The 22,932-nt window shown below is 41.8% G+C and overlaps 1 protein-coding gene across 5 annotated transcripts in view; it reads left to right on the top strand.

Annotated features, from left to right (window-relative positions):
* Window positions 1–17,046, top strand: part of ITGA7 (integrin subunit alpha 7) — a 64,361-nt gene extending 47,315 nt beyond the window's left edge. For 3 of the 5 annotated variants that reach the window (XM_081321402.1, XM_081321401.1, XM_081321400.1), the window contains 11 exons: window positions 271–460; window positions 1,409–1,492; window positions 1,595–1,674; window positions 2,555–2,632; window positions 3,832–3,934; window positions 5,622–5,798; window positions 7,298–7,396; window positions 10,136–10,249; window positions 10,779–10,877; window positions 11,419–11,544; window positions 15,287–17,045. In XM_081321402.1, the coding sequence (XP_081177528.1) occupies window positions 271–460; window positions 1,409–1,492; window positions 1,595–1,674; window positions 2,555–2,632; window positions 3,832–3,934; window positions 5,622–5,798; window positions 7,298–7,396; window positions 10,136–10,249; window positions 10,779–10,877; window positions 11,419–11,544; window positions 15,287–15,466 (1,330 nt within the window). In that variant the 3' untranslated portion in view covers window positions 15,467–17,045. Of the gene's footprint in view, window positions 1–270; window positions 461–1,408; window positions 1,493–1,594; window positions 1,675–2,554; window positions 2,633–3,831; window positions 3,935–5,621; window positions 5,799–7,297; window positions 7,397–10,135; window positions 10,250–10,778; window positions 10,878–11,418; window positions 11,545–12,193; window positions 12,307–15,286 lie in introns of all 5 variants that reach the window. The other 2 variants (XM_081321399.1, XM_081321398.1) reach the window with 2 other exon arrangements.
* The last annotated feature ends 5,886 nt before the right edge of the window (window positions 17,047–22,932 follow it).

Raw genomic sequence — 22,932 nt, 5'->3', positions numbered from 1 at the left:
AGAAACATGAATTTTTGGAGGTATTGCCCTTAATTTAGATTAGGGATGAACGGTCAAAGACCATTTGAGGAAAGAATATCAGGAGTTTTAAGATGAACTGCAACAACAGGCCCACAGTTTTCATCCACCCATTATGAAAGAGCACTGGCTGAGGTTAGGGTTAGGTTAATAGGAGCTAATCCGATTAGAAATTTTCATTTTGACTTTCCTCACTTGCCATAATTATGTTAGATCGCTATTTCAATTATCGCCTTTGTTTCTTTCCTCCAGAGGTGATGATGGCTTGGACGTATTCTCTATGAGTGATCAGAAAGGCATCGCCCTTGGAATCTCTATCACCAACTTTCCTTCCGTCGCTGCCGAGCCACAGCGGGATGGTGATGACGCCCATGAAGCCATGCTGCTTATCTCACTGCCCCCTACTTTGACTTACGCTAGTCTGCGGCCCTACAATGCAACGGTACCTTTTGGGAAAATACTGCATGGTGTAGCCCATAGGCAGAGCCAAGGGAAGGGCCAGTCTGTAGGACTGATTACCAGAAGCCTGATGATGTTGGAGAGATGTTGGCAGGGTCACCTGAAGAGGAAAGCTGAGTGAAGTTTAAAGGATTGGTTCTCAAGGGACTGCACACGAGACAACGAAACAGATTGTTAAACACTGTACAACATCTGGGTTTTGGAATTAGTGGTGCTGTAGGTGGGATTTGAAGAAGGATTCCAGCTGGGCTGGCATGCTGGGGCTAACAGTTACGGCACAGAGATGGAATGTGCAGCTCTGTGGGCTATGACTAAAGATACTATTGTTAAGCTGCAGACGCAAAGGGGGAATGCTTCTGGCGTCAGGGGAGCGTTGTACCAGGATAACAGAGACCCACAGAGAGTTGCACAATTATAAAACCCAGAAGTTATGAGGGTGAGAGGGCCAATGAGAGTTGCATTGGAGCATTCTCAGCTTTAGAGGAGAGTGGATGAAGTAGGGATTGTACTTGCATTGTTTAAAAAAGCACCGGCAAAGAGTGATTTTGAACAATGGTGCCATTCTGATGATAATGTCACAGAAGTGCCACTGTGTTTTCTTCTGGGGGTAGAAGCACTTTCAGGGCTGTATGTATTCATTCAGGTACAGATTCAGCATATTTAAATGTGGTTTTAGCTATTAACATTGTCTGAAGGAAGGTAGATGATGTATTGTGAAATTCTCGGTACTTTGTCTCTCAGATGAATGCACACTCTCAGACAAGAAAAAAATAAGACAGGCTACACAAGTTCCTAACATTCTGTTGGGTCAGATCTTGGCTCTATTTTTCTCAATTCCTTCAAGTGCCAGATTGTTGAAGAGTAAGATACGTACTAAGTGTTCAAATATGCAAAGACTGGTTGTAGTTGAACCTTTCCTGCTTTTTCACAGGAGAAGATCCCAACCTGTGTGTCTAACCAAAATGCTACGTATGTGGAATGTGAACTTGGCAACCCCATGAAACGTGGCGCACAGGTGAAGGCAGTTCTACTTGGTTACTCTCCCTGCAAACGGAATTTGCCTTGCTTCTCTATAACACTTACTTCCAACCTTGCTTTTTTCTCTTTCTGACTCCAGTTTCGGTTCTACCTTGTTCTGAGTACTTCAGGCATTACCTTGGAGACCACAGAACTGGAAGTAAACCTAGAACTGACTACGTAAGCAATTCCTTTCTTCCTCACAAGAACCGATCTTTTATTGCTGGATTAAAGTAAAACATTTTCCTTGAGCATTTCTGCTAGCTTTGCTAACTGTTATCCAAATTGCCGTCCTAACTCCTGTACTACCTGTGTTGAGCTAGGCTACAGTTACAGAATCCGGCAAGCCCAGTTGTGCTTTTCCTCCCTTCTCTCTTACATCCCAGGGAATCAAGGAAGAGCTTGCCTGAATCTCTTTCAAAATATATTTTATTTCCAGTGGTGGGATTCAGCCGGTTCGCACCACTTTGGCAGAACCGGTGGCTAATTTTTGGTTGCCCAGGCCCAGAATGGACTTCCGAAAGCGGCATCCACACATAGAACCGGTTGTTCGCCTATTTGAATCCCACCACTGGTTATTTTTCCGGGATTTAAGGAATGTTTCGGTGCTTTTTGCTTATGTAACAATACTTCCCTGTTTCAAGGACATCTCTCTGACACTCTGTATCATGGCCATGTGATCAAATAAAACTCTGACCCTTTCTTTAAGTGCACTGCATGTAAAAAGGAATGGGGCTTTCATTGTAGTGGTTGTAGTCACCCTCCTTTTGACTCCTCTGTGGATGTCCCCATTCCCTACACTAATTACGCTAAGGGGACTAAGATCCAAATATCCCTAGGCCAAAGCTCAGATTTACTTGCAGTTTCCTATATTTAGGAGAGCAGAGCTTCTTCAAATCAAGTTTGCATGCGTGTCAGGGAACAAGTTGAATATGAGTGGCAGAAATTGGCACGCCACGCCCCCTCAAGAGAGATAGGATATGAACTCAATAACTAATAAATACGAATAAAATGCACCCAGTCTTTACCCTGCTGAATGCCTGTATTTCCTTCCTCACAGGATCTCCGAACAGCCTGGGTTGGCCCCTGTGGCAGCTCGAGCCCGAGTGATCATGGAGCTCCCTCTCTCAATTACTGGGTAGAAACAACTTGGGAAGCATTTGTTTTGCCCTAAATAATGAGGCCTCCTCTCCCCTCACCCACCTCAGGTTAAAATATGCTGATAGCCAAGGTTCTATTCACACCGCTGTTGAAAATGACTGAAAGAAACTACTGTTTTCATTCAGCCAAACAGCCTGGGACTGCGATGGTTGAAAATTCTTGATACTCAACATTTTCTGAATGTCGAAAATTCACAAAATGTCTACCTTGACTCTGCTGGCATGTCTCACCCCGGCGCAAAACCAGAAGTCGAGACTAGGCTTTTTCCTGCAACTTCTATAGAGTCCAAAGGCCTTGCAGCCTCAGCAAAGAGCGGGAAAACCCCATTCTCACATACATACAGTCTCAGAGGCCTCGTGAGACTAGGCTTTCTCCTGCAACTTCTATAGGATCCAAAGGCCTTGCAGCCTCAGCAAAGAGCGGGAAAACCCCATTCTCACATACATACACTCTCAGAGGCCTCGTGAGACTAGGCTTTCTCCTGCAACTTCTATAGGATCCAAAGGCCTTGCAGCCTCAGCAAAGAGCAGGAAAACCCCATTCTCACATACATACACTCTCAGAGGCCTCGTGAGACTAGGCTTTCTCCTGCAACTTCTATAGGATCCAAAGGCCTTGCAGCCTCAGCAAAGAGCAGGAAAACCCCATTCTCACATACATACACTCTCAGAGGCCTCATGAGACTAGGCTTTCTCCTGCAACTTCTATAGTCCAAAGGCCTTGCAGCCTCAGAAAAGAGCGGGAAAACCCCATTCTCACATACATACACTTTCAGAGGCCTCGTGAGACTAGGCTTTCTCCTGCAACTTCTATAGGATCCAAAGGCCTTGCAGCCTCAGCAAAGAGCAGGAAAACCCCATTCTCACATACATACACTTTCAGAGGCCTCGTGAGACTAGGCTTTCTCCTGCAACTTCTATAGGATCCAAAGGCCTTGCAGCCTCAGCAAAGAGCGGGAAAACCCCATTCTCACATACATACACTCTCAGAGGCCTTGTGAGACTAGGCTTTCTCCTGCAACTTCTATAGATTCCAAAGGCCTGGCATGTCACCAAAAATGGCATGGTGTGCCGTCTATGACACACATGTCATCACTGGCCTAGAACTATCTGTGGAATGTGGATGGCTGACTTTCTAGCTCTCCGTCCCTTGAGACGTTTATCCATCTCTCTGCAGACTGCCCGAACCCAAGCAACTCTTCTTCAGTGGGGTGGTCCGGGGCGAAAGCGCCATGAAGAAGGAAAGCGATGTGGGCAGCCCGGTGAGCTTCACTGTGATGGTGAGTGATCCTGATACTTTCAGAGCAGAGTTGTAGATTCATGATTACACCTTTGCATTGTAGTCATCTGTTATGTCTGGAGCAGGATGAGGCAGCCTTGTCCCCTCTGGTCAGTAATAAGGATTGTAAGAGTTACAGGTTAATTTTTAAAAAATGGTATTCAAAAATAAATGTTGATGATATTTAAAATAATGATCTCCTATACTTCAGCTAGTTTGGTCTAGTGGTTAAGGCATCAGGCTAGAAACTGGGAGAGGTGTTCTAGTCCCACCTTAGCCATGGAAGCCAGTTGGTGATTTTGGGCCAATCACGCTCTCCCAGCCCAACCCACCTTACAGGTTTGTTGTGGGGAAAATAGGAGGAGGAAGGAGTATTAGGTTTGTTTACTGCCTTGAGCTACTAATAAAATAATAGAGGTGGGATAAAAATCTAATAAAATAAAAAATACTATCCAGGGGGTCTCCCACCCCCAGTCCACGGCCCGGCACTGTTGGGAACCGGGCCGCACAAGCAGTGGCTGAGCATGTGAACGTGCAAAGCTGCATTTGTGCACATGAAACCATTCCCTCTCCCTCACTACCATCCGTGCCGCTGGTCCACAGAGCCGGAAATGTTGGGGACTGCTATCCTAATCAATGGCTCCAGGTTTTAAAAAATAGTACTATCATTATATTTTAACTTAAAAACTTGGTTAGTTTCGAGGGAAAGAATCTCTTTTGAATGTATTGGAACTCTCTGAGAATGTATTAAAAATGGACTCATGCTGTTTTTATGCTAGAGATATAATTTTAAAGGAACTTTGGTACATACACTATGGGCTTCTTCAAAGAGAGTTAAGGATTAAAACAGCAGTATTTGTTAAATTAGGTCTCCAATGTCTGGAAACTTTCACTCTATGAAGAACACTGGATATATTTTACCTGAGCTGTGGGGAAATGTGATTATGTATTAATGGAAGAATATCTGTATCCTCCATTTCTTCTAAATGTTAGCTTAATGAAATCTGTCAGCTCTTAGCTTTTATATCAGTTCTGTACTGATGGAGAGGCAAGACTGGGCAATATGATTTGCTATGACAGGAACTAAATGTAAAAATTGAATCACAACTTGGGAAAAGGTGAAGAAAGTTCCTTCCTTCCTTCCTTCCTTCCTTCCTTCCTTCCTTCCTTCCTTCCTTCCTTCCTTTCTTTCTTTCTTTCTTTCTTTCTTTCTTTCTTTCTTTCTTTCTTTCTTTCTTTCTTTCTTTCTTTCTTTCTTTCTGACATATTTAAATATTTGTTAAAAGATAAATTAGATAAGTATTTTGCTTTGTTATCATGTTTAGCATATCTACTAGATTTCATTATTTCCTATAGAAAAAAATACACAACTGCGAGCTAGAATTCTTTGATGATATCCAATTTTTACTATATATTATTGATTTGCTTCTAAGGAAAAAATAAGTTGAGAATTCTTCCCCGTATTCTTTGAGGGAACCCAAATAACTCTTATTTTATTAATTCTTGGATTATGTATCCTTCAAGATTGTTAAAAATGGCTTTTTAAAAGGCAGGGTTCTTTTTTTTATGATTTCTATTTTGTATTTTCACTTTAAAAGGCTCCGCTAGAAATACTGAATTAGGGAGATGTGATTGACTGTGTAAATATGATCTCCTGAGTTGCTTATCTCTTTCTTTGCCATTATTAGGTCTCCAACAGAGGCCAATCCTTGAGCACCCTGGGCTCTGCCTTCCTCTATCTCATGTGGCCCTATGAAATTTCAAATGGAAAATGGCTTCTTTATCCTCTTAAGATGGAGTTATTGAGCCATTCCCAACAACGTTCAACTTGCACCCCTAATCCCAACCCCCTAGGCCTGGCTCTGGTAAGTACCATGGATACTATATAGCAATGGGATACATTGGCTTGTGAGAACAGTGGACTTCCTTCTCCTACTTTTAAGGGCAGATATATTTAGGGGTGCCAAGTTCCACTGTTTATATAATATAGAAAACACCCCTTAAAAGGAATTTATGATTTCCCCCTTTCAAATATTGGCTGTTTCTTTTTGCGAATATATTTGCTCTCCCTACTACAGATGCTTCACATTCAGGACGTATATCTGTAAAAGGGAAATGTCATTTTTGTGGGAATATTCATGGTTCCAAAATTATTGTTGTAACTCAGTTGGATAAATTCATTATCTAAAAACTTAAATATATCTCAGTTGTACACTGTTTTCAAAAGGACGGTCCGTTTCATGTTCATGTTCTCCCAGAGTTAGAATTCTGCATGGTTTTCTTTTGGAAAAGCTAGATCCATCTCCATTCCTGCAGCCCATGGAAGAATTTCAGATCCCCTCTATCCCATCTGCTTGCATCCTTTCCAACCAGCTTCCCCGTTGACTTTCTGGGGAAGCTGGCAGAAAAGATTGTAAATGGTGATCACATGATTGTGGAGCATTTGGCAACCAGTTGTGTATATGAGCCAGTTGCCAAGGACCCAAAATGATATCATGTGATGGGGAAGGAAGTGGCAATATGGGCGTAAATCACCTTTCTGAGGTCTTTGTATGTTTGAATGTTTAATGATAGATCTTGTTAAGTAGTGGCTGTACTGTAATATTAGCACAACAATGGTTGGATGATGGCAGAAGCTATAAATCACTAATGGAGAAATAACTGTAAGATCCTTTAAAAACATTAATACATATTTATTGATCTGCTTATTTGTTTCTTTCAAGAACCATTATATCACTTTCTGCTTCTGAACCTCTCAAAACAGCTTAAAGGTAAAGGTAAAGGTTCCCCCGCACATGCGTGCTAGTTGTTTCTGACTCTAGGGGCTGGTGCTCATCTCCATTTCAAAGCCGAAGAGCCAGTCTTTGTCCGAGGACATCTCTGTGGTCATGTGGCCGGCATGACTAGACGCCAAAGGCGCACGGAACGCTGTTACCTTCCCACTGTAGTGGTCCCTATTTTTCTACTTGCATTTTTACGTGCTTTCGAACTGCTAGGTTGGCAGAAGCTGGGACGAGTAACAGGCGCTCACTCTGTTACGCGGCACTCAGGATTCGACCCGCCAAACTGCCGATCTTCTGATCGACAAGCTCAGCGTCCTAACCCACTGAGCCACCGCATCCCTTTTCAAAACAGCTTATGTACCAGCAATAAAAATGATGGGTTGACAAACTGAAAAAGACATGACCAAAAGAAAATGGAAAAGGGAAAGGAGGAAGGAAGAAAAAAAAAGCCAATCCAGGAACTGATTCTTGTTGGTTTTTTGTTTTGGGGGCTATTTTTTGCAAACCAGTTGTCTTCATATTCTTTTTCTTTTTCTAGCAAATATTTGCAGTGGCCCTCATCCAGTATTGTTATTTTCCAGGAACCACCTCCTCAAGGAAGGAAGAAACGTGAGACTGAGCAGACAGAAATGTCCAGCCCATCACTGACTTATTGGAAAGGACGAAAAAATGCTACCTTAGTAAGCGAAGCTCGCTGTTTGTCAGGACCACGTGTATTCAACACCATGTGAAAAATGTCCTGAAAGTAGTTAATCAGCTGCTCTGCATGATATTTGGTGTCTCCCCGGCTGTCACTGGGAAGTAGCGGCAAAAGTGCAGGAAATCTGCTAAAGACGAGAAAACTGTGACTTTCTGAAAAAGAGCCTCCAGAAGCTGTACTTACAAGACAAATCATGGGATTTTTTTTTTTAAAAATTAAATATAAATACAGCTGATCTCACTTTTACAGTGACTCTAGACGGCTTACAGCATAATAAAAAGATAAAACAATTAAAAATGAAGAAAAAATAAATAAAGACTAAAAAACCCAGAGGACAGAGGTGGGGTTCTTCTCTCTATCCCATCAGCCACTCCAGCATAGAGTGCGCCAGTCAGGGCTCTGGCCAGCTAACAGAGCCAAGTTTTAAGGCTCTTATGGAAGGGCAGGGGCATGGGAGCTGATCTCAGCTTGGACAGAAGAATATTCCAAAGGGAAGAGCAGAAAAGGCTCTTCTCCTGGGCCCTGCCAACCAAACTTTTTTGGCAGGTGGGATCCAAACTAGGTCTCTTCTGCTGGAGCGAGTGGGATGGACTAATCTTATTCGGGTGAGATGGCTCCTCAAATACCCCTGAATCCATGCCATAAAGGGCTTTAAAGTTGATAACCAATATCTTGAACTGGACCTGGAAGCACACTAGCGACTAGTGTAGTTTGCGCAACAGAGGTGTTACGTGTGCCACCCAAGGAGCCTTCAGACTGTCTGTGCAGCATTCTGTATGGGTGGTAGCTTCAGAATACGCTTCAAGGGTAGCCCAGTGTAGAGCACCAGACAAAGTACTATGTCAGCTGTAGCTATTGCAAAAATCAAACTCCTGCCTCCCTCCTGATTACTCAAATTTTCTGGTCAAAGACTTGGAGCAGATATTGTCTGCTACAGGCTTCAAAAAAACCAAGTTCATGTGTTTTTCTCTAGTCCTGGAATTGGCAGAAAAATATTCTGACAAAACGTGTGCTGCCCCAATGATCAAAACTGCAGTCTACATGAGAAATGAAGATTGCAACGAGTCTGATCCTTAAGTTTAATGAAGGATAATTTATGGGCAGCAGTTGGTGAATTTCTTGACTATCATTTCTTCTCCCATCTGGCATCATCCACCAGCAGAATAATAACCACCAATAACTTTTATTTAATTTGTGGTGTGATGAGGTTTGGCAACTTCGAGTAGATGCCCAGGATAGAGAGTTTTAGTAACTTTGAAGTTGCTGGAGCAATAGCTTGGTGGTGTGGAAGTGCTCCATGCCAGTAACCTGTCACTTCTGAATATGAACCTTGTGTTCTTCTACAAGAGGACTAAAACCATGTGTAGTAAGACTGTGGCTGACAGATTGCTGAGGTGGAGGAAGGGTGGGATAAGATAGGAGGCAGTTTTCCAGTGCATTGGAAGCAGCTCATTTCTGCTTCATCCCACATTCCTTCTCCATCTCATAAACCAGCAAGACAGGCAGAATTGCTTTTATTTTTTTCCAGATTGGTGCTGCCTCCAGAGAGAATTAGTTCTTTAATAAATAAAGAAGCCCAGCGATGTTTCAGAAAAGGAACAAACGTGTATTTTAAAATGAGGTGATCCTCCAGAAGAATTTTAGACCTTGTCCACATAAGGACTTTGCATAATGCCTGAAGGGCACTTTGCTGATGGGCCTTAGGGAAATATATATTCATGTGGAAATCAGGCATTACACAGTTCAAATCACAACTGTCATGGAGGCAATGTCCAGTGACCAGACGGAAAGGGACATATCCATAGCAGTCTAAGGTAGACAACAGGAACTGGGCAGATCTTCACCACATCATTGTTTTTTTTTTAAATATTTTTTTATCCCCAAAGTTAACATTACAAAATAAAAAGAAAAAAAATCTGGGTTTTTGTTGTTGTTGTTTTGACCACATAATTATTGATATTGTGGGGGAAATAAAGCATTATGGATACTTCTTGTGGGAAGGTAGTGTGTTAGGGAAGGGAAACACACGAATAACAGAACAGCTGAAGACAAATTTAAACTGCCTCCTTGGTGGGCTGGGGATGAGTCATAGGTGAGATCTCTAAAAATGGTGAACAAGATACCTTTGCATCCTAGTTAGTGGAACACAAAGAGGAACTACTGGAATCCCTGAAGTCTGTAAACTTATTCTTTTCTGAAACGAAAGGAGAGAAAAACATTCAGGAATGTAATGGCTTCAAGGCACAAATGGGCAACTTCTGGTGGCCAAGTACTGAATTTGGGGGTGGGGGAAAGACGATTACTAAGAACGAGTTAGAATGGGAATGCATGTGTCTAAATCTGCCTAATTTCAACTTAACCTGGCGCCTGCCTCTGTTACCTACTTTTAAAATGACAGAAAATTCTCCTGTCAAGTTTCAGAAATCATAGCCAAATGGGGCTCCAAGGGCTATGAAAGGGATACAGGTGGGCCACCCCTAGCTTCAAGTGAATCATGGGCTATTATACAGACTATTGTGACTGTGGTCAGAAAGTCACGAAAGGACGATGGTCAGCACTGCAAAGCTATTCCAAAGAAGTGTCCTTTATAGATGTGCCCTTCTCCCATTATGCCATAACGGGAGAAGGATATTGGTGCTGTAGATGAGACTGTCAGACAGTGTTTGCCTTCCTGACTTTAATATCCTCAATCAGATTTTTTTTTCTTCTTCTGCTTCAGGACTGCGTCTTGGGCACTGCTCGATGTCTGCTATACAAATGCCCTCTCTACAGTTTTGACCGCTCAGCTGTGCTCACCATCTGGGCCCGTCTCTGGAACAGCACCTTCCTGGAGGTTAGTATGACTCCCCCTGTTGGACATAAGAAGAACAGAATCATATGTAAACTGAGAGACCCAAAGGGCATTTCCTTACAGCCAGTTAATATCCGTTTGTCCTGTTCCTGAGTTGAAGAAAAATACATTAACGTATTTTTGGTGATCCGTGACCAAGCTTTATTGAGCCTCAGCAGCAAAGCTAGGAAGCAGTGCTGTCCTTACTGACTTAACGCAAGTTAATTCCAAGCGGTGGTAGGTTTGCTTCCCTATGCCTTTTTCTCTCCCGCTCAATATCAACTGATGAGAAAAGGAATCATCAGTCGCTCCCTACAATATCTTTATGGGAGCTGCTGTAGCTTTGTCAACGTAGTGGCTTGCAGTCCTGAACTCCAGGGGGTTTTGGAACTCCTTACCACATCGCAAGTGATACAGGGGAGCGAGCACAGGTTGCATTCTTCGTGATCTTATAACTAAGAGACTGTGCTCTTCCCTGGAGGGTACTTGGGTGGTTCTTGACTATGCTGAACCCTGTTCCTTTGGCTCCTAGGAATTTGCTCATATGAAATCAGTGGAAGTGATTGTTCGTGCCAACATATCAGTGAGCTCCGCCATTCGCAACCTGGTCCTAAGAGATGCCACGACTCAGGTGGGGTAGCCGTACCACAACTCATTTCCCTTTTATGTTTTTTCCTTGTGTAATATAAAAAAATGCAGCTCTTTAGGATCATCTTGCCCAACCTGTTGTCCTCCCAACGTCTCGGGACTTCCATTCTGATAATTTCCAGCTAATGAGGTAACATAGTATGCTGACTGAAGATCACGGGAGCTGATGTAACATACATCTGGAGGGGGACCAAGCCATATAAAGTTTAAGATGTCAATTTCCTTCCTTCCTGGACTACCTCCTCTTCCTGAATGAGGGAGGAGGGGGAATGTTGCTAAAATCATTAAGTGCCAGATTTGGAGAAGGTTTCACAAGTCAGTGTTGCCCATTGAAAGAACAAGAAAAGGGCTATGAGGCCAAAAGTGAAGATGGCCAAATCAACCTCTTCAAGGAGCTAGGAGATTTTGTGTCTAAAACCACAGCAAAAACTGTAATGGCTATTTCATTAACAACAGTGTAACCTGTACTCCCTCTTGCATGTTTCAGGTCCGCTCTCTCACTTTCTGCAATTTCTCTTCTCCAGATCCCAGTGACTGTCTACTTGGATCCTGTTGTGCCCTTGACACGAGGGGTGCCCTGGTGGATTATCCTCATTGCAGTACTAGCTGGAATCTTAGTACTGGGTCTCTTAGTCTCCATCTTGTGGAAGGTGAGCTGACCAGAGAAAGAGCCAGTGGTGGCCGAGATGGTATCCCTCTACAGCAGGGGTGGGGAAAGATGGCCCCTTTACGACCTGTGGAGTTTGACTCCCAGAATTCCTGAGCCAGCTGTGCTGGCCCAGGAATTCTGGGAGTCAAACTCCACGGGTCGTAAAGGGGCCATCTTTCCCCACCCCTGCTCTACAGCCTTGACACCAAGGCAAATTTTATCTACAAACATACATGCACGCATGCATGAATTTTAGGTGCTTCTACGCACTCCAGGCGAGCTGATGTTTCCAACTTGTATTGTATCCCGAAACAACTGTAATTGTTGTCTGACAGTATCTTCAATTTAATGGTGATTATTTCTACTGTAACAGTCCATTCCTTAGAGACCATTCTTTATAGCTGAACTGTTCCAGTGATTACATCCTTCCAGAACAATTGCACTGTATCTACTTAGATTCACAGTATCTGCTAGGGAAAGAAGCATGTGTTGATAGGCATCTGGAAACTCCATTTTGGAGCTTGGTGGGGAGACACTATCTGCTTGAAGGCATCCCTGAACTCTGATGGGCGTTTAAAGGAAGACTTCATCTTGAGGAGCAGAAGCGTAGCAAGCCTGCTAATGCTATTCCTACTTCTCCCAATTCCCAGTGTGGCTTCTTCAAGAGGACCAGCCAGGTCTCCAAATACTCCACAAACTATTATCGGGCCCGGCTGGCGATGCAGCCATCTGATGCAGACAGGCAGGCCATGGAGGCCTAGTGGTAATGCCTGGTCTCACCTACCTAACTGACCCTCCCCCGCCCCCGTATGTGCATTGGAGTGTGTGAGAGCACAGATGACACAGAAATAGCAAGTAATGGAATGTGGTTCCTGTAAGCTACCTAAGAGTACTAGTGCATGTGTTCACAAACAGCAATCCCATTGTCTGTGTCCCCAAGCATATATGGAAGCATGCCTGCAGGACTTGGCAGAGCCTAACAGATAGGAGGGTTTACAGTTCTTGTCTGCATGTGCTATAGCTCTGTGGGATGCAGAAATGTTACAGGTCACACAATTGTAACTTACAGGTTGTGTGGCAGCGTGTAACACAATGTAATTCAAGACTGAATGTCATACAACATGTGGATAATGAAGGGCATTAGGATCAGTTGGCAAAACCTAGAAACATTATAGTCCTTGGCAAGATATGTATGTCACCCCGAGTCCTTCTTTTCATTAAATTAGACGTGCCCAATTTGTACCTCAGGGTTGAATTGTGGAGTCCTTGGTGCTCTCTCAGCTTGATTGTTTTTGTGCAGACGTTTCATTACCTGGCTAACATCTTCAGTGTGGAAGAGAGTGGGTTTCGTCCTCTCTTTATATGCAGGAGCTTGCTGTGACAGTGTTAGTGGGGGTGGGGGGTGGGGGCGGGGGCAATGTTTTCTCCTTAGTGGTTCCTTGACTGAGCTGTTGTCTACTGCTTGTTTGTCTGAGTTGGTAGTTCCTTGATTAGAGCATCGTTTATTGCCTGATAGTTTGTTTGTTGTTAATCAGTGCTAACATTAACATTACTCCATTGTTTGTTCACAAGTCACATTAAAGGATATACTTTTTTGGGCTAGATAGATGGGGAGTAGGACTAAGGCGTTCTCTGTGGGCGCGCCGGATTTATGGAATCGTCTTCCGGTTGAGCTCCGGATGGCACCCGACCTGCGCTCCTTCCGGCGCGATCTAAAGACTTATCTCTTTGAACAAGCTGGCCTGGCCTGATGGGATGGGGTTGGGTTTTATTACTTTTAATTGTGTTTTAACCTATTGTAAGAGTTGTGGGCATTCTGTTTAATCTTTTTTAATTTTTGTATTTTGTCTTTTAACATGTACTGCCCTGTTCACCGCCCTGAGTCCTTCGGGAGAAGGGCGGTATACAAATAAAATAAAATAAATAAATAAATAAATAAATAAATAAATAAATAAATAAATAAATAAATAAATAAATAAATAAATAATGGACTGGGGCTTCAATTGAAACCCTTCTGAATGGGTTTAAAGAACAAATGGGCAGCTGTAAACCTTAGCAAGGAAGAGCTGTACTGACACAATACAAGGCCTTCTGATGGCACCTTACCCAAGGCCCCTCAAATTTTGAGTTAGGGCAAGGTGAGAAAGAAGATGAAAGATCATTAGGAACATTTACAGCATATCAGGACACCTCCACGTGTTTTCAGTGGGTGGGAGCAACTTTAATAATTTAATTTTCATCCAATCCAGCTCTATCTGCATTCTTCCCACCATCCGTAAAATGATGTGCGCTTGATCTGGCTGATTTTTTTCATAAGATCAACGGGACTCTGTTGGGTGGGGGGGGGGAAATGTAGTTCCCCATAATTCTAGTTATTAATGATGTATACACCAAAATACTAAAACTGGGATATGGGATTCAGCATCTAGTTGTGTGATAGGAGAGCACACAGGAGGAGACCTGAATATCGTTGGAAAAGCATGTTTATTTATTTATTTATATTTTATTTTAATACCATTTATATCCCGCCCTTCTCCGAAGACTCAGGGCGGCTTACAATCTAAAGCACAAACCAATGTGCTTAGCAATAGCCTTCATCCTATGTATATGCCTGCTTATTAGGGCTTTTGCCCCCCCCCCCAGCGGCATTAAGTTTAAGGTGAATGAATCCTACTGTCTCTATACATGTGTCAGAGAGCTTGATAACAAATCAGCCTTCTACCCTCACCCCTTAAAGTCACCCTCTTTTTATTTGCAATCCAAACTGGAAAACTGATAAAAAAACCCTCTAATAATATTTATTAGAAGGATTGAGGTTAGAATGCAAGTACTCTTATTTTTAGATGAGGCGCCTGTATATATTTGTTGTTCTGAACCAGCCCTCTTCTCGCACCCCTAATCAAAAGAAGAGACTGGAAAGCGTCCAAGGCTAAAAGGCTTCTGCCAAGATTTAATAGTAAACACACAAGAGCTTATCTTCAAGCAAAAGAGTTGCTTTCAGCAACCAGCCCCTCCCCAAACACTCCTTTTATAGAGAGCTCAGGGCGTGGTCTCCCTGTGCCTCCTCCCGAGGAGTCCCATAGCCTTCCTTTGTTTGTCCCTGCTCGACTGCCTCCTGCGTCGGGCGTCCTTGAACAGGGCCAGCTGTGGGTCATCATCCTCCGCACTCTCGGGCTCACACAGCTGAGCAGAGGTTCCCGGCTGAGGACTCTGCAAAGTCTCCAAATCATCATCAGCCGGTTCGTTTCCCTCCTCCCCCACATCTGAGTCCTCCGATACATCGGAGCCGGCTGTCGGACCCACAGGCTGACCCTGAGTCACAACACTTGTCCATTTCCTCTTCTTGTTTTGATGAAAGCTTGCCTTTTTTTTGTGAAGGCAGGACAACATACTGTACATCTGTTCCTTGTTTTTCTTAGTGGGGAAAATAACGCACCCACTTCCCCCTCCAGTTTTTGGACTTTTGTTCTCCGAATTTTTTTCCCCGGAAGTTGATGGAGGTTTGTGACAATTGAAATCGCACACAACTAGAGGGTCCCAAAAGCTCTGTGTCCTAAATGCATGGTTTCCATCCCACTAGATGAAGTATTAATAGGTGCTGGAGTTAACCTATGGCAGTCGATGGGTGGAGCTTATGGCTTAACTGCAGAACTCAAGAAACCCCCCTGTCTTCTAGCATCCATGTGGTAATTGAGGGCAATGCTAACTTCGCTGAATTCACAAAATGACTTCCTCTCTTCCAGCTTGGCTTCTTCAAGCGTGCCCGCTACGAGAAAGCCAACCTACCCCAGTACCACGCAGTCAAGATTCCCCGCCAGGAGCGCCAGTTTTTCCACGAGGAGAAGACAGGCACCATCACCAGGAAAGACTGGGTCACTAATTGGAGTGGAGACAGTGACGGCCATGTTCCTGTTTCAGCCTAATTATTTCTCTACTCTGGCCTCTTCCTGCAAGTTCCTGTCGATAAGAGAGACTGCTTATTAAGGAGGGACCTTTGAGTGGCACCAGCCGAGCTCACTGGAGCTGTGCTCTTGGCGTGCTTTTTCTCTCTAGACGTTGTGCAGGCACTGGATGACCTTTTCAAGGGCGGTAAAACAGACACTTGGGGGGACTGATGTTTAACAGTGGAGGTTGTGCTGATGGATTTGACGAGGCCCAACATTTGAAGAGTTTTTACTTCCAGGGGTTTTGAATTTTCTTGCAAAGCTGAGCAGTATCTGTTGAGAAAAAAGAGCCAGCGTCTGTCTGAAGAAATATTCTCTCAGTCATCAGGCAAGGCAAAAATACCAATGAACTGCACACCCTGATGTTGAGAGCTGGAACTGCATCTACCTTTGGGTATATGGGCCATCGGGTCAACCTCGATTCTAGTCTAGGGACAAGTCCCAGCGGTTTTCTTGGCGACATTTTCAGAAGCGGCTTAACGGTACCGTTTTTCTACAGCCGGGGACACCACTCCAAGAACAGCGTGGATATGCTGCAGGATCCGATCCTTTGAACATGGGTTGCTTGAGCAGCATACAGGGCCTCAAAGCCTTTCTATAGGTGTATGTGTGGTTGTATCTATGTGTGCGTGCACAGGTGTATGCGTATGCAGAGGATGAAAGAGTGACAGAAACCTGCCTTTTTCTGAGCATGAGTGCTGTCTACCTGCCGTCTTTTTGTAGTTTTCATTATCTTAATTCATATTAGAAGCACTGGTAGTCTATTCAGTTGAACATGATAGGACATGCTTTCAGTATCAAAGGTTCTTGTTACTATGTTTAAAGACAACACTAAAATATCTCTTGGTTGCTTGTCTTCTTCCCTGAAAAAAGGTAAGCTTCCTGTGGCCCATCCCTATCCAATCATAACAGATGTCTGTCTTGTTTCTCTGTCATAAACAAACACAGGTATACACACATCTCTCTACCCATTGATTTCCTCCTCTTCTCTCCTCTCCTCTCCTCTCCTTTCCTCCCATCAGAACACAGCAACCTACCTCATCAGCTTACTGTGAGGCTAGAGCTGACAAGCAATACTTATCAGAAAGGTCAGCTGCATTTTGAATAGCAAAACTAACCAAGTTCAAAGGAAAGTCATACCCAAAAGATAAAAGCCCTATTCAATCGAGTACTGTGCCTGCTCAACCACACTGGCCTTTATGCTTAATGGAGATGCAAAACTATTTTCATGCCACAAAAAACAATAAAGTCCAAAGAAAAATGCCGCATGTGGTAGAGGCTGGCTTCTCATCAAAACTATTAAATGGCTTTACTACTTTAGTATCCTGGTGTGCGTATTTAATGAATTTCATGGCAGATACGTCTTTAGAGGCTACTTTTCACTGAGGCATTCTATTATCCAAGTCACCATTCGCTCACAACATTAAATTGGTGTGGTTTGGTTTTGGTTTAACATGACTTGTGAACTAGTCCGTTATGCAGTAGCTGTGCATTATATGCAAACAGTGCTACTGTAGCTTGTTTAACAAACAATGCTTTAAGAAATCTATTTTAGTTTTATATTTTTAATGCAGCTATTGTTTCCTGTCCAGGGGACAAAAAAGCTCTGAGGTCAGCTTTGATTTTATTGATAGGATTATCTCAGATACGTCTCATGTTTCTGTTCTAATGATGTTTGCTCCTAATCACAACATCAAAATGATGAAACGTGCATCATGATAGGATAATGTAAGCTCTTCCCTTTCAGACTTGCATCATGATGTCACACAGAAACACATAAGGGATACAATTTGTATTGTAATGCTGAGATATGAGTTTTGACACTTGCTCCTCTTTACAATTTTTAATGAAGGTGCCTACTGCCCTGTAGGAACCGTTCAAGAAAATAACATGTGCTTAGGGTACCAAGCAAAGGAGGTACCCCAGTTTTTTCCCCTAGTTGTCATGCCTATAATTCTTTCACTGCTATACTCATATTTGATTTTTGGCACATTGAGTCTTATCACTTAAGCCCTGAAAGGGCTGAGGGTTACCATTGTTGGCCTGTCTTAGAACATCTGGGTGCCTATACACTGCTTCCTAGAATTGTGACAATTTCCTTTCAGAATTACCCTTTATGGTTTGTATATATGAAATAAGTTTCACCCTCACTTTCTCACAAATTAGCTGAAATGTAAGAGCTGCTGTGCACAAACATATACTGTATAGAAACCAGTCTTTGTTTAATAGGAACAGTGACCAGAACACAACTGTGATCCAAAAAAAAGGAGTTTCAAAAAATTTGAAGCATTTTTCAAATCATCTATATGGCAAATTGCAGAGAGATCCAAAGCAAGAACTTGCAATAAAACCCAGTAAACTCACTGCTGAAGCACTAGTTGTTTTGTTGGGTAGAGCAAAACCCATCAATAATCCTGTAGGAAACTGAATAGTTATGGAGTATGCTATTCAATTAATGAAAGATTATACCCCAATAAACCTGTTTTTAAGGTGCTACGAAATGTATTGTTGCAACCAGGGCTTCAGCCACAATCAAATTCAGAAAATTCTGATACAGTATGGTCATCGGTCGCCCTGCAGCAGAAGTGACTTCTACACTTAGATCCAGTCTGGCAAAAATCAGGAAGCATTCTCCATTGGAAAAGATGAGCGTTAAAGGGAAGGAGAGGGATGCAGTAACCCATATTTTCATCAGGAACAGATTGATTAAGGTTGCATCTATTTGACAATCTGCAGATGCCACTATTATCTGAAGGATAATGATTCCAAAGGATTTCACTTACATATATATATACCCATGCACCACATGTTCCAAGAGTTTTCAATGAAACTTTATTTTTCAGAATTCATATATGAAGTCTTGATCTCCAGCATTTATCTGCTGTTAGTGTTGGCAGCAAAATCAAAATGCCTAACCTGAGTCAGGAATAAGGGAACAATACATTGATCACAAGGGTTTTCCAATATTGTTTTTTAATCTCTTTTCCGTATTAGCAATTAGAAAGTCTGTAATTACATTTTTATCCTTTATGGGAATAACTAATCCATATCTATCTGTCATATACCAGTTAATTTAGATACCCCTAGTGATAAATCTAAGGAAAATGCTAACGAGCATAAGAATGCTATATACAACAATAAGGTTTTGGTTGTGCCAAATTTCAGTACAATATCCTGTTGTTCAGAGGACATAAAAATATGCTTTGACTTTGGTTTCACCAAAGGAGTGAGCAACTGCTGAGTACTTTTATAGCAAAAAGTGACACTGCTTTCAACCTTACATCTGCTATTAGGCAAATGACCTGATCACCGAGAATAATTCACATGGAAACATTTTGGGAGAAGAGAACCAATTTCAAACTCTTCGCAGCGCTCAGCCTAATAAGCTTCCTAGATTTAAATAAATACAATGCAGATTTTTAAAAAAAACTTCAGTGCTAAAGACATCTCATTACGTAAGCATCGTAGGAAGGGAATCATACCAGTTTATGAGAGTAAAAGAAATCAGTCTCGTAGCACCTTTTCCAACTATCAAATTTTATTAAAAATAAATATCATAAAATTTGTTAGATGAAAAAGGTGCTCCCAGATTCTTTTTTTTTGAGACTTTGTGAAGTGTTACAAACATTCCTGAACATAAAGTAGATCAAGAAGCTATAATCTATTTGGAATATTTCAAGATGTCGCAAATAAGAATTTAATGAGTGAGCGGGTGTGATTCCCTACTGTTCATCTTGTCGAGCTATCACACCATGCAAGTCTATATACTCTTAAAATCAGTGGGGTATATTCATAAATAACTGCACTTCAGTGCTTAGCCCTAAATAAAATGAGTTGCTATGGCATTATTAGCATCACGTATGTGGCATATGGCTGAGAAGCAAGATGGTTATAAAGCAGCTACATTAATTTAGGGATTTAGGACTGGACAGCTGGAGAGACAGGCTCCTACAGCTATTAAAAACACCAGTCCTGGTCTCAGACGTAGTTTAAGAACTTCAGAACACTCTGTTGTTTGTAAAGCAGCTCAAGTGCCTTCTTTATAGGGCAAAGAGATGATCTTCAAAGTATACTGCTCAAAAAAATAAAGGGAACACAAGATAAGACATCCTACTATTAAATACAGTACATTGTGTTAAGTGTTCCCTTTATTTTTTTGAGCAGTATATTTTTTGTGTGGTCCAATTCTATCCCTTATCAAAAGAATGACAGAGCAGGCTTAAACCTCATTTTTTGAATTAAAGATTTTAGTAGAAAAAAAGGAATGAAAACTGTTTAAATACAAAATGTTTAGGCTAAAAAACTTATTCACAGCAAGAAGTAAGTACACCTGTATCATGATCCATCACTGCTATGGCATAGAATTTAGTCTTCTAGAGACTTTGTGGTCCTGCTTGTTTAATGTGAAACACTTCCATCCTGCATTTCACAGACATATGTAGCCACCTGGATTTCTTCCATCCCTGAATATATACAAAAGTACACTGGGTATTATGGAATCTCTCAAGCAATGAAGCTTACACAGGTTTGCTTGCAATATAAAACCGTGCTTAGCAAAATGAAGGGCAGGCCACTTTTTAGATTCAGAAAAATGTGAGGATCTCTGAATTAAATACTGCCTCCCATTATTTTGACTTTCTAAAAGCATGGGAGTTGATGATTTGGGAGAATAAAATAATGATTATAGCTCCATATGTGTATGCTTCCTATTCTTATTCAAAGGCCCTTTGAAGCTATGTTTTAGATACTGTATGTCTCAATAGGAGACAGCAATAGGAGGCTGCTGGTCAGGAACAGGTTCTGGTCAGTGAATGTGGGAAAACTGAGGCACAGCACCGATAGTCTAAGGACTACGCTTTGAGAATCACTAATAAGCATTTTACCCTATAGAATCTATTGCCTTTGTGAAAACATGCAGTAAATATTGTTTACTGCTTGCTTTTGGTTCATTATGTTGTGTAGCCATTATGTTTTATAAACTGCAGCAAAGCATTTTACATGAGCCAGTTATTTTAATAAACCATGTGTAAACAAGGCTTAGATCAGGGGTAGGCAACCTTAGCTCTTTTATGACTCGTGGACTTCAACTCCCAGAATTCCTGAGCCAGCATGGCTCAGCTTGGAAACCTCTCCCTTTTTCCTCAGCGTGGCTGGCTCAGGAATTCTGGGAGTTGAAGTCCACGAGTCATAAAAGAGCCAAGGTTGCCTACCCCTGGCTTAGATGATGAGCAAACTAGGTCTTTACTGGAGCTGTTGATAGATCTGTTCCTGTGAGAGACAAATATCCTCTGTAGGGAGGAGAATGTACCAGATACATATGTTTTTCTAGTAACAGAAACTCTCTGTACTTGGGGTTGAACTGCTCCCTTGTTTGCTTGCAGACTTTTCATTACCCAACTAGGTTATGGTCAGTATGAGTCTGATGATCACTGCCCTGATGGTGTTAGTTGGGCAATGAAATGTCTGCAAGCAAACAACCAAGCTCAGAGAGCAGTAAGAACTCCACATACATTTTTCACATTTGTGGGACTTTTAGTCTTCCTCAATCATCAAAAGAGAAGCAGGCACAGAACAAGGAGACAAATCCACTAGGAGTGGTGGGATGGCTATTTCCAAGTCCAACTTCTACTGTACCTTCTAGACTAGAGTTCTTTCAGGACTGTCTCTTACAAATCAAAAGGTGATTTTGACAGCAGCTGCAAGAATAAGCAGCTTTGGCATGAAACATGAGGAATTGGTTTTCTAAAGCTATCTGGTTCTAAATAACAACTGTGAAATAAAGCTGAAAGGCAGATGCAATGTACATGCATGTAGAGCAAAGGTAAAAAAGATTAAGGTAAAAGTTACCCCGGTCCAGTCATGTCCAACTCTAGGGGTGGACCTTATCTCTGTTTCCTAGCCGAGGGAGCCAGTGTTTTCCAAACACGCTTCCATGGTCATGTGGCCTGTACGCCAAGGTGCATGGAGCGCTGTTACCTTCCCACTGAAATGGTACCTATTAATCTACTTGCATATGCTTTCGAACTGCTAGGTGGGCAGGAACTGGGCAGGGATGGAAGCTCACCTCATCATGTGGTGCTTGGGTCTCAAACTGCCAACCTTCAGTGTCTTCACAGCTAGGCTAATATAATATATAAAGATATATTGTATCTATTTTGGTGATAGCAATAGATTTCTTTTCAAATTTATCAAGTGCACCTCTCTTTTACTATTATGGCACAGGAAGGGAAACTGTTGACAAGCTCATTGTTGATGCTTTAGGATATGCAACATCATCAGTATAATATTCCAGCTCTGATGGCATAGCAGATGCACAGTTCAGAGATATAGAATCCACAGCTTGTTCTTATAAATTAGGTTCATATAATTTTTGTAATGCCAGCTGATTCCTTTAGTTGAAGACAAACTATCACTCCTACAGTTGCTTTAACTTAGTTTGAACATTAACCCTGGCAGTTACCACAGGATTAAATCTCAGCCCCCAATTTCAAGAAAAATAAGTAAAATGCCTTATTTCTCATGAATAGATGAGTCAATGAATACCAGGCCCTTTTACAGAGTGTAGACCTGGCTATAATTAAAAATCCAGATGTCTAAAAAAAAACCTATGGCAACTTAGTGCAAAAATAGGTTTTTTCCATAGCTGCTTTTTCTAAATTAGCTGACTTCAATATTGAGAAAACTCTAGCAAAAGAAGACTGTAATAATAGTTTAACAAAAGCTGCAAATTTTGAAGGAGATTTAATGGCAGCAGTCCTATATGATGATGTGAAGAAATAAAGACTAAATCTTAGCATTACATGGACAAGGCATAAAAAAAATCTATTTTTATGAATTGCCCAGCTTATTATAAAGAGAAAAGATGAAATAAAATTATTTTAAAATCCCTTTTAAAAGGTTCTAACATGCACACTGCATATTTATAATTGTTCAGCAAAGTAATCTTACATATGTTAGCCAATAATTAAGACCGAAATCATATGATCAGCCAAAATGATATTGCATATACAAAAAGGAATGAATTTAACACATTTTATATTTAAGAAATTGCAATAGGCATTCAAATCAGATTGACTAACATTTTCAGTCTTGGCATATAAACCAGCTGGTGTGGTGCACATCTGCAGTGAATTAGAGATTATAACTCTTACTCATAATAAATTATACCCGCTTTTCATTAACACCACCACAAACAGCAGGAACATTTCTGTTCTTGCTGTGGAATCAATATCTTCGCTACCATCTCTAACTGCTATACAGTACCACGGTATTCTTTTTTAATCAAGATCAATTCTAAATTAATTAATCAATAATTAAGAAAAAAGACTGACCCAAGGCATTTTAAGACTGAGATGGTACCCAAATTACCACACCATGAAGACTGCTCCCAGGCCAAAGGACAGCTACTTGTAATCTCTGGATGAATTGCAGTGTCCCAAACTTTT

This window comes from Vipera berus, assembly GCF_964194415.1.
Source record: "Vipera berus genome assembly, chromosome: 2".
Taxonomy (NCBI): Eukaryota; Metazoa; Chordata; class Lepidosauria; order Squamata; family Viperidae; genus Vipera; species Vipera berus.
The sequence above is the reverse complement of the archived record's forward strand: the minus strand, read 5'-3'. Positions and strand labels throughout refer to the sequence as shown.